Source organism: Natator depressus, chromosome 1 (assembly GCF_965152275.1).
Source record: "Natator depressus isolate rNatDep1 chromosome 1, rNatDep2.hap1, whole genome shotgun sequence".
Lineage (NCBI taxonomy): Eukaryota > Metazoa > Chordata > Testudines > Cheloniidae > Natator > Natator depressus.
The window spans coordinates 196823021-196835830 of record NC_134234.1 but is presented as its reverse complement, the minus strand read 5'-3'; the positions used below and the strand labels follow the sequence as shown (position 1 = coordinate 196835830).

Genomic DNA, 12810 nt, shown 5'->3' with positions numbered 1-12810 from the left:
TCCCCTCACGGACGTGGGTTGGTTTTTTTTACAGCCACCTTTTTTACAGCCACTCTCTGCCGCGACTACACAGCCACGTTAAAGCGCTGCTGTGGCAGTGCTTTAAAGTCCGCTGTGTAGACATGCTTATGTTTTTGGTCATGCAGAACAAGAAATTGCAACTGACAGAGAGCCAAGTGCAGCACTGTCATGAGGTTCCTGAGCATTGGGAATATAGAAATTGTCACCTAATTCTAGGAGCAGCAATCGGTTTCTGTAGGTGCAGGTTGTTTTCTTCTGTCCACTGTAGAGAAATGACCCTAGGAAATGTCAGACTATAGTATAGATCCTAGGAAAACAAAGAGTTGTCATTTTTTCTTGGCTGAGCAAGTCTGCTTCAATAAGTTTATAAATGAACAAGAATTCTGTCTGCAGTGTTATTTTATGGATTGCTAAACTAGCAGCAGGCTGAGAAACTGTAAGCCCTCTATTCACTATGATGTACTCTGTCTGCCATCCAGCAAAACCTGATATCTGTTGTATGGGATTTTGCTACAGTAAGTGAACCAAAAAAGCATCCTCATGCTGATAAAATGTAAATTCTCATACCCAGTTACATATAGCATTTTATTAGAGGTTTATTATAGTGTTTCATAAACTGGACTTTCAGATTTAATTGAAAAGATATGTAGTTAATGAAGGTTTACTGAATAGCAGAGAAAAGTAGCTATTAACTTTTTGGGGATTAAATGTTAAGAATGTTAAATTTCATATTTTACATATGTATTAATGTAAATGGATTGCACAGTAGTTTTTTAAAGAAATATGGAGCTTTTCAGAAATTATTTTTTGTCCGTCTGTATTTGTCTATAAGCCATAAAAAATATAACCATAACAATAACTGAATAAAAAAAACCTCGCACAACTTTTTCATTCATTGTGCAGCATCCAGCCTTCAAACTGAATGAGGTGGGTTGCTGCAGAGATGATAGTATGCGACTGTGAACTGAAAGCTATATCATGATGTATATGTTCAAGGGAGAAGAATTAAGGTTACATGTATTCAAACTTGACTTTGGGATTTCCTAGTTTTTGAGTCTTTAACCATGCATTCCTTATGTTTTCCTCACATCACCTTCTCTTTATTCAAATCTTCCCCCAATATCTGATGACTTCCATGATACCAAGAAATTGTGAGTTTGCAATACAAAAAGCAACAAACAACTTTCTTTTCCCTGCTCTGTATTTCCCAGTATATATTGACTTCTCAGTCTGTCTCTTTCAATGGAAAGACTGCAGCAGTCTGCAAGGAAGGGATTGTCTTTATCTCTGTGGCTTGTACAGCACTGAGTGCATTGCCTGTGGTAAACAAATAAATTATAGTTATAAAATTACATACAGTATATTTTCGTCTTATCTTACTTTTTACCTTAATCACAGATGATTAGCAAGGCTAAGAGGGACCACTTTCACTAGAATTCAGTTTCCCATTTTAGTGAGGGGCAGAGATTAGAGTCCCCGCCATGTCTCACAGGGAAGAAGCACATGGTGGAGTGAATATTTTGAGGTAACACACATTTTTGATGCAAGGCCTCTCTCAGATGTGGGGGAGCAGGTACAGGTTGAGTGTGTCCCCCTCTGTGAGAGAGAATCTAATTGTCAGGATGGCAAGTACTGGATAAGAGGATTTAGAGGTGTGTAGAGGTGGATGAAGAAGGCGGAGGTCTCTAATAGGAGTGCTCATGTTGCTTTAATGAGGAAAAATTTACAGGCTGAGTAGAGTCTGTTAGAAGGACACCAATGTGTCACAAGGTGGAAGGAGCACAACTGGAAAGAAGGAATGGCTCACCAGTGGTCTTCTGCCTCCGCTGTCCCTGCCTTATCCCACACAGTATTCCTCCAGAGCCTGTGGGCTGTGCTGTGGACTGTTATCCTTTCCTATGACACTAGTGAGAGTTGAGAACCAGTCCATAGATTTTTGTTGTTCTCTGTCTAGTGAATTCCCTGCCTGCTCTATGTCTGTTTTGCAGTGAGCTTCTCCTGTTTATTACAAGTGGTCCTACTGTTGCCATGGAGATTTTAGGAGATGATGCCGTGTCTGAATGGAAGAAGTTACTGGGACCTGCAAACTCTGGCGTGGCTCGTTCTGATGCCCCGGGCAGCATTAGAGCAATGTTTGGAACAGATGGCATAAGAAATGCAGCTCATGGCCCTGACTCTTTTGCTTCTGCTGCTCAAGTAAGTTTTTTAATATATTTATTCATTATGTTCATTTGCTAAGCTGTATTTTTACTTAATCTAATGATCAGTCTGCAATCAGTACAGAAATCCCATTTATTTTTTTCATTTGAATTTAGTGCTGATTTGAATGTTCTACAGTGACACGTTTGTAGACAGAGTCTTTATCCACAGTGCAAATAGCAACTGTGCAAGCTATACTGCCTTTATACTTTCACACTGGCCTGGAGGGACTAACCTTGGAAAATTTGGCCAAGGACACTGAGGCTAACCCATCTGCCACATTCTGTACTACTTTCTGGCAGAATTCAATTATTATTTTTTTATAATTTCAGCAGATATTGATGTTTGTAAGATTTTTATTATTATTATTTTAGATTTTTATCGATTTAAATGTTCACAGCTGCAGGAAACTATGGGGAGGCAGTCAGGCAATTCTTTAATGACAGTAGACATTGAAGTTCAAAAGGTTAAAGCTTTATAAACTGTAAAAACTCAAACTGTCATCATCACATGTCAAAATAGACCGTAAAATATCCTTAAATGAACTAATACCTGCTCTTGCTATTAATTAGTTAGTCCATTTGTAACCAGCCTGATTCAAAAATCAAAATCGCTGGATTTGACCCATAAAGTCTTACTTTGCATATGTGTAAATTTTGATTATTATCAAAGAAAATATTTTTGTTGGTATGTGTGTATATACTAAAATCAACATTTGCCGATTAAAATATAATCCTTTCAAGCCTATATATAATACAGATGCTTTAACTTTGAGTTAATTATATAGACTGCATGGCTGAGCAATGTAAATTCTAAAAAGCAAGGAAATAAGCAGCTAAATCATTCAACAGGCCAGCAATGTTCCACTCATCCCTTCCCAACCATAATTACTTCCTTTCCGCCGCCCACATATCTCAACCATCTTCCTGAACAATCAGCAAGCACCCTGGAATTCCAACCATGTTGAGTGCTTATAGTCCTGTGTTTTGATGGTTAATATGAGTAAGAGTGACTTTCATTAATTTCATTGTACGTGGCTTTGGACTGGTGTGTGTAAGTGAGGTAAAATGTAATTTTGCAATCACTGTTTGCAATCTGTTTTTCTGTAATGTTTAGGAAAAGCCGCAGGATTGGGTGACCTCTTACAAATATTTACGTAGAAGTTAGAGTTGAAATTTGTGAGTGCATGTTGGTATTACAGATGTGTGGTTGCATATTGATCAGTATGAGTGTGTGCTGTGAAGTGAAATAAATGGGGTGTTTGAATGGCTTAACACAAACTGAAATACAGCAATAAATAGTGGCTGCACTATGTAGCTGAACAACCTTAACTCAAAGTTCACAAAGGTTTTGTGTGGAAATTTCCCATGTTTTAATAAGCTTGTATCAATGTTAGCAGTTAATCATGTAGATGGCTCTCTCCCCTTTATATCCCCCACAGATACCCAGATTGTTACTCTTCTGTGCATATCCTGAATTGCCCCCAGGCTTCACCTTGCATAACCGTGCTCACCCTTAACCATCCCCACTGCCAGCTGCACCACATGCTCCCCCATACTTTGTTCCCTAACATGCCCCTCTTCATTCCTACCATGCTCAGTTTTTAAAAGTTTATATGTGTCAACATTTCTGTATATACATATTGTTACATATTATCATTGGCAGATTAAACATTGCCATAGCTTAAAAATATTGATATGCATGTGTTAGTTGAAAGAACAGGAGGACTTGTGGCACCTTAGAGACTAACAAATTTATTTGAGCATAAGCTTTCATGAGCTACAGCTCACTGCATCGGATGCATTCAGTGGAAAATACAGTGGGGATATTTATATACACAGAGAACGTCTGAGGAACGGTGGGGGGGGGGGATCGTGTGGTGTGGTGTGGTCTGGCTGAAAGCTGGAGGCATGTAGGTAGGCACAGCGGTCAGTCGGTTTCCGGTATAGGGTGGTGGCCATGTGACCTATGCTACCAGCACTCCCAGCTATCTTCGAGACACCACTGACTTCCTGAGGAAACTATAATCCATTGGTGATCTTCCTGAAACCACCATCCTAGCCAATATGGATGTAGAAGCCCTCTACACCAACATTCCACACAAAGATGGACTACAAGCCGTCAGGAACAGTATCCCCAATAATGTCACGGCAAACCTGGTGGCTGAACTTTGTGACTTTGTCTTCACCCTTAACAATTTCACATTTGGGGACAATGTATACCTTCAAATCAGCGGCACTGCTATGGGTACCCGCATGGCCCCACAGTATGCCAACGTTTTTATGGCTGACTTAGAAATGCTTCCTCAGCTCTCATCCCCTAATGCCCCTACTCTACTTGCGCTACATTGATAACATCTTCATCATCTGGACCCATGGAAAAGAAGCTCTTGAGGAATTCCACCATGATTTCAACAGTTTCCATCCCACCATCAACCTGAGCCTGGACCAGTCCACACAAGAGATCCACTTCCTGGACACGACAGTGCTAATAAGCGACGGTCACATAAACACCATCCTATACCGGAAACCTACTGACCGCTATGCTTACCTACATGCCTCCAGCTTTCATCCAGACCACACCACACGATCCATTGTCTACAGCCAAGCTCTACGATACAACCGCATTTGCTCCAACCGCTCAGACAGAGACAAACACCTACAAGTCTCTATCAAGTGTTCTTACAACTACAGTACCCACCTGCTGAAGTGAAGAAACAGATTGACAGAGCCAGAAGAGTACCCAGAAGTTACCTACTACAGGACAGGCCCAACAAAGAAAATAACAGAACGCCACTAACCATCACCTTCAGCCCCCAACTAAAACCTCTCCAACGCATCATCAAGGATCTACAACCTATCCTGAAGGACGACCCATCACTCTCACAGATCTTGGGAGACAGGCCAGTCCTTGCTTACAGACAGCCTCCCAACCTGAAGCAAATACTCACCAGCAACCACACACCACACAACAAAACCACTAACCCAGGAACCTGTCCTTGCAACAAAGCCCGTTGCCAACTGTGTCCCCATATCTATTCAGGGGACAACATCATAGGGCCTAATCACATCAGCCACACTACCAGAGGCTCATTCACCTGCACATCTACCAATGTGATATATGCCATCATGTGCTAGCAATGCCCCTCTGCCATGTACATTTGGTCAAACTGGGCAGTCTCTACGTAAAAGAATAAATGGACACAAATCAGACGTCAAGAATTATAACATTCAAAAATCAGTCGGAGAACACTTCAATCTCTTTAGTCACTCGATTGCAGACCTAAAAGTGACAATTCTTCAACAAAAAAACTTCAAAACCAGACTCCAACGAGAGACTACTGAATTGGAATTAATTTGCAAACTGGATACAATTAACTTAGGCTTGAATAAAGGCTGGGCATGGATGGGTCATTACACAAAATAAAACTATTTCCCCATGTTTATCCCCGTTTCCCCTGCTACCCCCAGCTGTTCCTCAGACGTTCTTTTCAACTGCTGGAAATGGCCCACCTTGATTATCACTACAAAAGGTTTTTTCCCCCCGCTCTCCTGCTGGTAATAGCTCACCTTACCTGATCACTTTCATTACAGTGTGTATGGTAACACCCATTTTTTCATGTTCTCTGTGTATATAAATCTCCCCACTGTATTTTCCACTGAATGCATCCGATGAAGTGAGCTGTAGCTCACAAAAGCTTATGCTCAAATAAATTTGTTAGTCTCTAAGGTGCCACAAGTACTCCTTTTCTTTTTCCGGATACAGACTAACACGGCTGCTACTCTGGAACGTGTTAGTTGAGTATAGGAGCATGGTGGTGGAGGCATGCTTAAGGAGCAGGGCTCTGATAAGTGACACATTGGGAGCTCTGGGTGCTATGGGGGGGCAAGTGTATGAGGTGGGGTCTGGGTGGGAACTTGTGGAGGGACATGGGGAAAATCTGTGGGATAGTGGCACTGTAAGTGAGTGAGCGAGACTGTTGAGGGCACAGGGAAACTTGGGTTGCATATGATAGGTTTGGAGCAGAAGTGGAATTTGGGCTTGGAGGGGCCGAGGAAAGGGAGTAGTGAGGGTGCGTGTCATGTTCTGGGGTCCAATCCAGACCAGTCAGGGGTTGTGGCACCACTTGCCCTCTTACCCTGGGTGCCTTAAATGCTCTGTTGCTGTGGCTCTCAGCCTGGACGCCAGCAATCAGCAGACAAGCATTCACTGAGTATCTCTGTCTTAAGCAGCTGTGGTTCAGCAACTCAGATTTCAGCAACCTGCTTGTTATACCCCAGTCACACTCTGGTATCCACCAGCCATGGTTACTATTAGCCAACTGACTCAACACACTCCCAGCCCCAAATTTTCCCCAAACTGTGTGGTCTGCAGTGTCCAGCTCTTTCCTTGACCCGTCAGAGGAATAAGATGATTTGTTTGCTCCTCTAAGGAGACAGAGTTCACAGCTTATCACACTGTGATGGTTTAGATTAAAAGTAAAACAAGTTGATTTAAAACCCTATCTCCTTTTGTTAGTAAGTCCAGGTATGATGGAGAGAGCTGGAAATGGTTACAAGCAAATCAAAGTGAAAAACGCTTTCTAGAGGCTAAGACCTAAGAAACCTACCGTCTTGGTTCAAGGTCAGATTCTTACCACACTACCTTCCAGCAAGATGGCTGATCACTCTGTTGGTCAGGATCTCCCACAAAGACAAAGTGCTCAGCTCCTTTGTCGTCTTAGGTGAAGGATCACTTGAGGGTTCTTTGCCCCTCTCTTTTATTGAACTTTTGAAAATGAATCCTCCTCAAAGTTAATTGCCTTTGCTGTGAGGAAGGGGGTCATGGAGTCTGATGGAGAAGGTTCCTGACTGGTGTAATCTACAATGCAAACTGATCTGTTTCCTGCAATCTCTTCCCCCTGCCATGATGCTGAGTAGTTATCTTCTCCGCTTGATGCTGTTAAAAGAAAAGGAGTACTTGTGGCACCTTAGAGACTAACGCCACAAGTACTCCTTTTCTTTTTGCGAGTACAGACTAACACAGCTGCTACTCTGAAACCTTGATGCTGTTGTTTACCCCTTATGTAAATACATTCCCACTGTTTCTTAATGTACCTTGGAAGTACTTATGAGGCGGTGAAACCACATTCCTTTGTCTAGGGTGGGGGTAACTTCGATGCTGCCTGGCAAACACTTTAAGAACGTAACTTCCAATATGTTTATAATTTTGCATTAGTCCACCACATATACACCACACAATAATATTAATGATCAATATGTTGTTAGCTTTCTATTGATATTTTACATAACACTTTTTAGGCACAGGTTACGATATTAGCGAGGTGGGTACACTGAACTGGTCAGGCCAGCTGAAACTCACTATCAGATACTAGTAAGCCCCTTGCCCTCTTGCATTGAGATGCTGTTCGGGTCACAGTGGTTATTTGTGCTCGTGGGTTGAGTCTGTAAGACTCAAAGATCCAGATGCCTTCACTTGGAAAGGTAAGAGTCAAAGTGTGGTCTGGTCTCCGCCTAAAAATTAGGTCGACCTAGCTATGTCACTTGGGGGAGTGAAAAATTCACACTCCTGAGAGACGTAGTTATGTCAACCTATGCCCTAGTGTAGACACCACTAGGTTGAGGGAAGAATTTATTACTGTGATGGAAAAACCCCTTCCATCTCTGTAGCAAGTGTCTGTTATAATGGCGTAGCTGCAGCTGTGCTGCTGTAGCCCTTGTACTGTAACTATACCCTGTATTTCTGCTCTGGCATACTGCCAGCATAGCTGAATAGCAGCTTCTGAAGAAAAAGGCTATGGAAAAAAATATCTGTTAACACAGGATTTTAGTTAGAGAAATAAGTGTGTGTTTTCTGTTGATAAGATTGTTGCTTTACTATACTTGCATTTAATTATTTTAAAATGCTGTTTTTTTGTAATATTATGGTAATTACTTTTGAAAGGCTAGCTAATTTTTACTCGTCCTATGACTGTAAATGTTTAGCTCACAATTTTGGTAGACTTGCAGATATATTTATATATCTTTGGGGGGGGGGTTCTCTTTACCTTGTGAGTACTGGAGTTTATCTCTGATACAGCAGTTGGAATTATGAATTCAATGGGCAGGTGCCATACAATGGTAGGTGGCTACATACCAGATGCCAAAGAAATTAATAGTGTGCAGCTTTTAGAAACTTTCCTGGGAGGAAAGAAAAGTCAGCTAAAGCATACTGGGAAAAATCTTTTGAAAGGGAAACAAAGTCCTGGGCTCCTTTGATGATGGTTGAATTGTTCTTCTCACAGAATGCATTGCAGATCAAGTTGAGGGTTTGTCTGCTAGGCTATCCAGGGATAACATCTCTGTTTTTACAGGCCAAATTTGGGGTAATCTTAATTTAAGCATATAGGTAGGGACAAGGTTCTTGGTTTTTAGAATTCCACATAGTTTTAGTTTGGTATTCCTGTATCTGAAATGTTGGTTCTTTTAGTCATTTCTCTTACTGTTCTTTCAGGAATCTGTTTTGTATATTGCCAGTTACACGTGTTACACTTGTAAATATTTTATCTTATTTTGTTTTTTCCTGGTGTTTTGGGGACTACTTTGTTTATTTAATGTTAACAGTAGTCAATGGCAACAGACCAGAATAGAATAGTCTTTGAAACATGCTCTTCATTATCTATAAAAGGATCCAGGAAGTTGACCCTTTGCCTCAGATAGGTGTAAATACTTAAAATAAAGGTACATTTGGTAGCAGCAAAAACAGAAGTAATTTCTTCTTTTCTATTGAAAGAGCCCCTAAATTGCATTGTTTAGCTCATTGTTTAGATAGGGATCACAAGTCATTACAGGGACAAGAGCAATGGAGTGGGAAAATCTAAGTTCAGCTTAATTCCTTCTGAAATACAGTACTAAATAGCTGAGGCCTTGTCCACACTATGAGGGGAGATCGATCTAAGTTACGCAACTTCAGCTACATGAATAACATAGCTGAAGTCAATGTCTTAGATCTACTTATCCCGGGGTCCATACTATGTGATGTCGATGGGAGACGCTCTCCCGCTGACTCCTCTTGCGCTTCTCATTCAGGTGGAGTACAGGAGTTGACGGGAGAGCAATCTGTGGTCGATTTAGCGGGTCTTCACTAGACCCACTAAATTGACCACCAATGCATCGATCATTGCGTGTCAATCCCCTGGTAAGTGTAGACAAGCCCTCATAGGGAACTCAAGGAGATAAGCTTTACCCTGAGCCTGTTATACAAGGAAGAATTGGATGAATTTAGTGGTAACATCTCCAGGTTATTATTTCCTTTAAAAGGAAATTAATCAAATTGACTAATGCATCTTATTGGAGGCCATGTTCAGGGCGATTAGCTAATGTTCATTGGCAGGCTGTTCTGAGCACAATGAATGAATAGCATGGAAGGAAGGCATGGAGTTGGCGGTGAGCAAAGGAAACAAAAGGAGCAATTGGAAAAGAGGCTTGATCAGAATATGTGTGACAAGATGTCAGGTTCGTAGGGCACTGCATTTTGGTGCAGAGCTATTCTGCTTACTCACCCTGGCAGCCAGAACAGATGGGTCTCATTAGCCCACTTTCAGGAACATAAAAGGTAGTGTCTTTAAGGCAAGAAAAGGGTTTACAGAAGGCAGACAAGAAGTTCAGGCTAAAGTTTGTTGTTTATTTGTTTAAGGATAATCCCAAAATGAGTGGGAAGGAGGTCTGTTTGGACTCTAGCCTTGAGTCTGTGTGTGCCATATTGAGAACTGAGTGGGGATTCCAACCATTCCCACAGGCAAAGGGATGGAATGTGGGAGGAGGGGGAATGAGATCAGAGAGATAAATAAGGGAGAGGATTTGTGGAGTAATTTTTGTGGTGGGAGTGAAAAAGCTTGACCTGAAGGCAGAAAACTAGGAAGAAACGATTTTGGGAGAGGAGATTATGGCAGCAACATTTTGAACAGACTGAATGCGAATAGATGGAAGTGGGAAAGTGAAGAAGAAATGCTTACAGCAGCCAAGGTGGGAGATACAATGATTAGCCATGCCCTGGGTATCAATGATGCTAGAGAGAGAAGTATAAATATAGGTGTTCTTATAGCACTATCTAAATAAATGAGGCTGTGGATATCCCCGAACAATACTGTGTGTGCTAAAGATCTGAGACATGCAACTGTGTAACACTAAAATATTTTCAATTTCAATTACACCCAGGAACTGGAGTTGTTCTTTCCCTCAAGTGGAGGCCGTGGTCCAGCCAATAGTGCAAAATTTACAGACTGTACTTGTTGCATTATTAAGCCTCATGCTGTTAATGAAGGTGAGTAACATGGGCCTGATCACACTGACATTACTAATTTGGTAGACTAAAAGTTTGCAGGGTCAGGGTGTGTGTTTCACTACTGACTCAGAAGTGCTGTATAGCACAATCATGGCCTTTTAGATGGTTTTCTGCTGTGATTTCTATCCTCAGAAAGCAAATCATGTACATTGTTTGGATAAATTATATTTCAGAATAAGGAAAACAAAAACCAAATACAAATCTTAATGAAAGAGTGTCACTCATTCTGTAACAGCCATCTCAAATGGCCTCAAAGTCTTCATCTGAGGAGAAGGGTGCATTACACAGGAAACAGACTTATAATATTTCTCCTATATCAACTTGACATAACTATGGTATATGTAGTTTACAGCTCTTCCACTGTTTGTGTTTTATACTTTAATGGCAGTAGTTATGAAATTTGAATCCTATGGGAGAAGATATAGCCCCTGTTGAACAAAAAATACTTTATATTGTTCTTTGTAGCTCAATGAAAGCACATTGTGCCATCTGTGTTAGGGAATGCTATGTCCTTTCATCGTATTCTTATTAGAAAAGCTTGATGTCCACACATAACCACAGATAGACAATTCCATATCATTCCCTAGCCTTCAGATGCAGGAGCAATGTTTATAGTATAATAATGCAGTGTTTTGGCTCTAAGGCCTATGTATGAAGAACTAATATGTGGGATATAGCAGACATTTTCCCCAAGCAGTCTGCAGGGCACTGCAGTGTTTTAGGTAGCTCCTTTGTGAAAGTTGAAAGACACAGAGGAGGGGGCAGTAGTGGTCTCCAGGTCTCTCACTCAAGTGGGATAGCTGGAGAGCTTGCTGCAAACAATAGCTTTCCCAAGAAAGTATCTTGAAATTGCTGCTGCTAACTTCTTGCCCTTTATCTCTGTGAGGCCTTGCATAGCATCTGCTATTGAAAGCTTTGCTGTGCAGCCAAGACAGAGCAATTTGGCACCAGCAGCACCCTGGGCTTTGATCATAGATAAGTTGGCACATTTACTATGGTAAATGTTTCGATGATGGCGAATAAAGTACATGGGAAAATTGTCAGACATCTGAAATTGAGTTTGAAATTACAAAATGAAGGGCCTGAACTGGGCTTTTTTAACTTTCATGCACAACTGTTATTTCCTAAAGTCATTCAAAACTATCTTTTAATGAGACATCAGGAGTCCCTTTCCAGCCCTCTTTTGAGTTGCTGTATCTCTTTCATAAATCTCCGCCCAGGTCCTTTTGCCCAGTTTCTTAGTCTCCATTCAGGCCTTTCTCTGTTGCTACTGGACAAATCTTGCCCCCATTTTCACCAATGTACAGGGCTCCATAAGCACTAGAATTGGGGTGGTTCCACTGGGTGTGGGTGGCGGGGAGGTATTTTGGGGTTGTACAGGATGAGTATGCACTTTAGTGTGAGTTGGAACCCAACTTTGCAGCGTGAAAGATACAAGGATTAGGCTACGGTTGAGCCAGAAGATCCATTCAACTTCTTTAGTCCTTTCCTTCCCATCATGAATGGTTGGTAAGGCAGAAGCATAGCTGCTACACAGCTAAATTGAACAGCCTAAGAATATCTTCTCTGTGACTTCTCACCCATCCTATGCCCTGGATTAGATAAATGGAATTACTTGATTTTAGACCAGGAAAACATATGAAAATGGTGGGATTTAATAACTATCTCCTTTGTAGCCTACTTAGGCTTTCCATTTCCTCTCTGTTCTCTCCTGTGTCACTTAGTGGTGCAAAAACCATAGATACTACAACCTAGAAAGTCATGAGATTTTAGAGGCAGGTTTGGGAAACCATCCAGAAGTTTAGGATTAGGCAGAAATTTGGACACGGCGGAGGGATGAGTTGCTCGTGCCATGGCAGAGCCACCTTATACGTTGAGTTTGGAATAGCTGAGCCAAAGCAACTCTGCTTCCATTGTGCAGCCTGAGAAGGAAGGAATCTTTTCTCACATGGCCCACGGGAACTCGCCCGTGCTCAGTCCACTTAACTGGGCCCACAGATGACTCGTGCCTCCTGATAGTGGGGGGCACAATCTAAAGAGGAGGATGTGTGACCGCCCCACATGTCTCTGCGCAACGACCCCCTGCACCCAGCCCGGGTCCACTGCACCTGTTACATCTGGGGGGAGGTGCCCTGTCCTCCTCCTGCTGTGCCTCCACACTGGCACATGCGGCTGCTTTCCCCTAGCAATTGGGCCTGGGCAGGGAATGAGACAGAGCCACTTCTCACACGCTGAAGCTGGCTGCTCTGGGTCGTTGACTCTGTGTGG

The 12810-nt window shown here is 41.9% G+C and overlaps 1 protein-coding gene across 3 annotated transcripts in view; it reads left to right on the top strand.

The window, feature by feature from the left end:
• NME7 (NME/NM23 family member 7) overlaps positions 1–12810 on the top strand; it is a 159286-nt gene that overhangs the window by 58598 nt on the left and 87878 nt on the right. For all 3 annotated transcript variants that reach the window (XM_074973651.1, XM_074973661.1, XM_074973643.1), the window contains exons 6-7: positions 2010–2217; positions 10416–10521. In XM_074973651.1, the coding sequence (XP_074829752.1) occupies positions 2010–2217; positions 10416–10521 (314 nt within the window). The remainder of the gene's footprint in view (positions 1–2009; positions 2218–10415; positions 10522–12810) is intronic.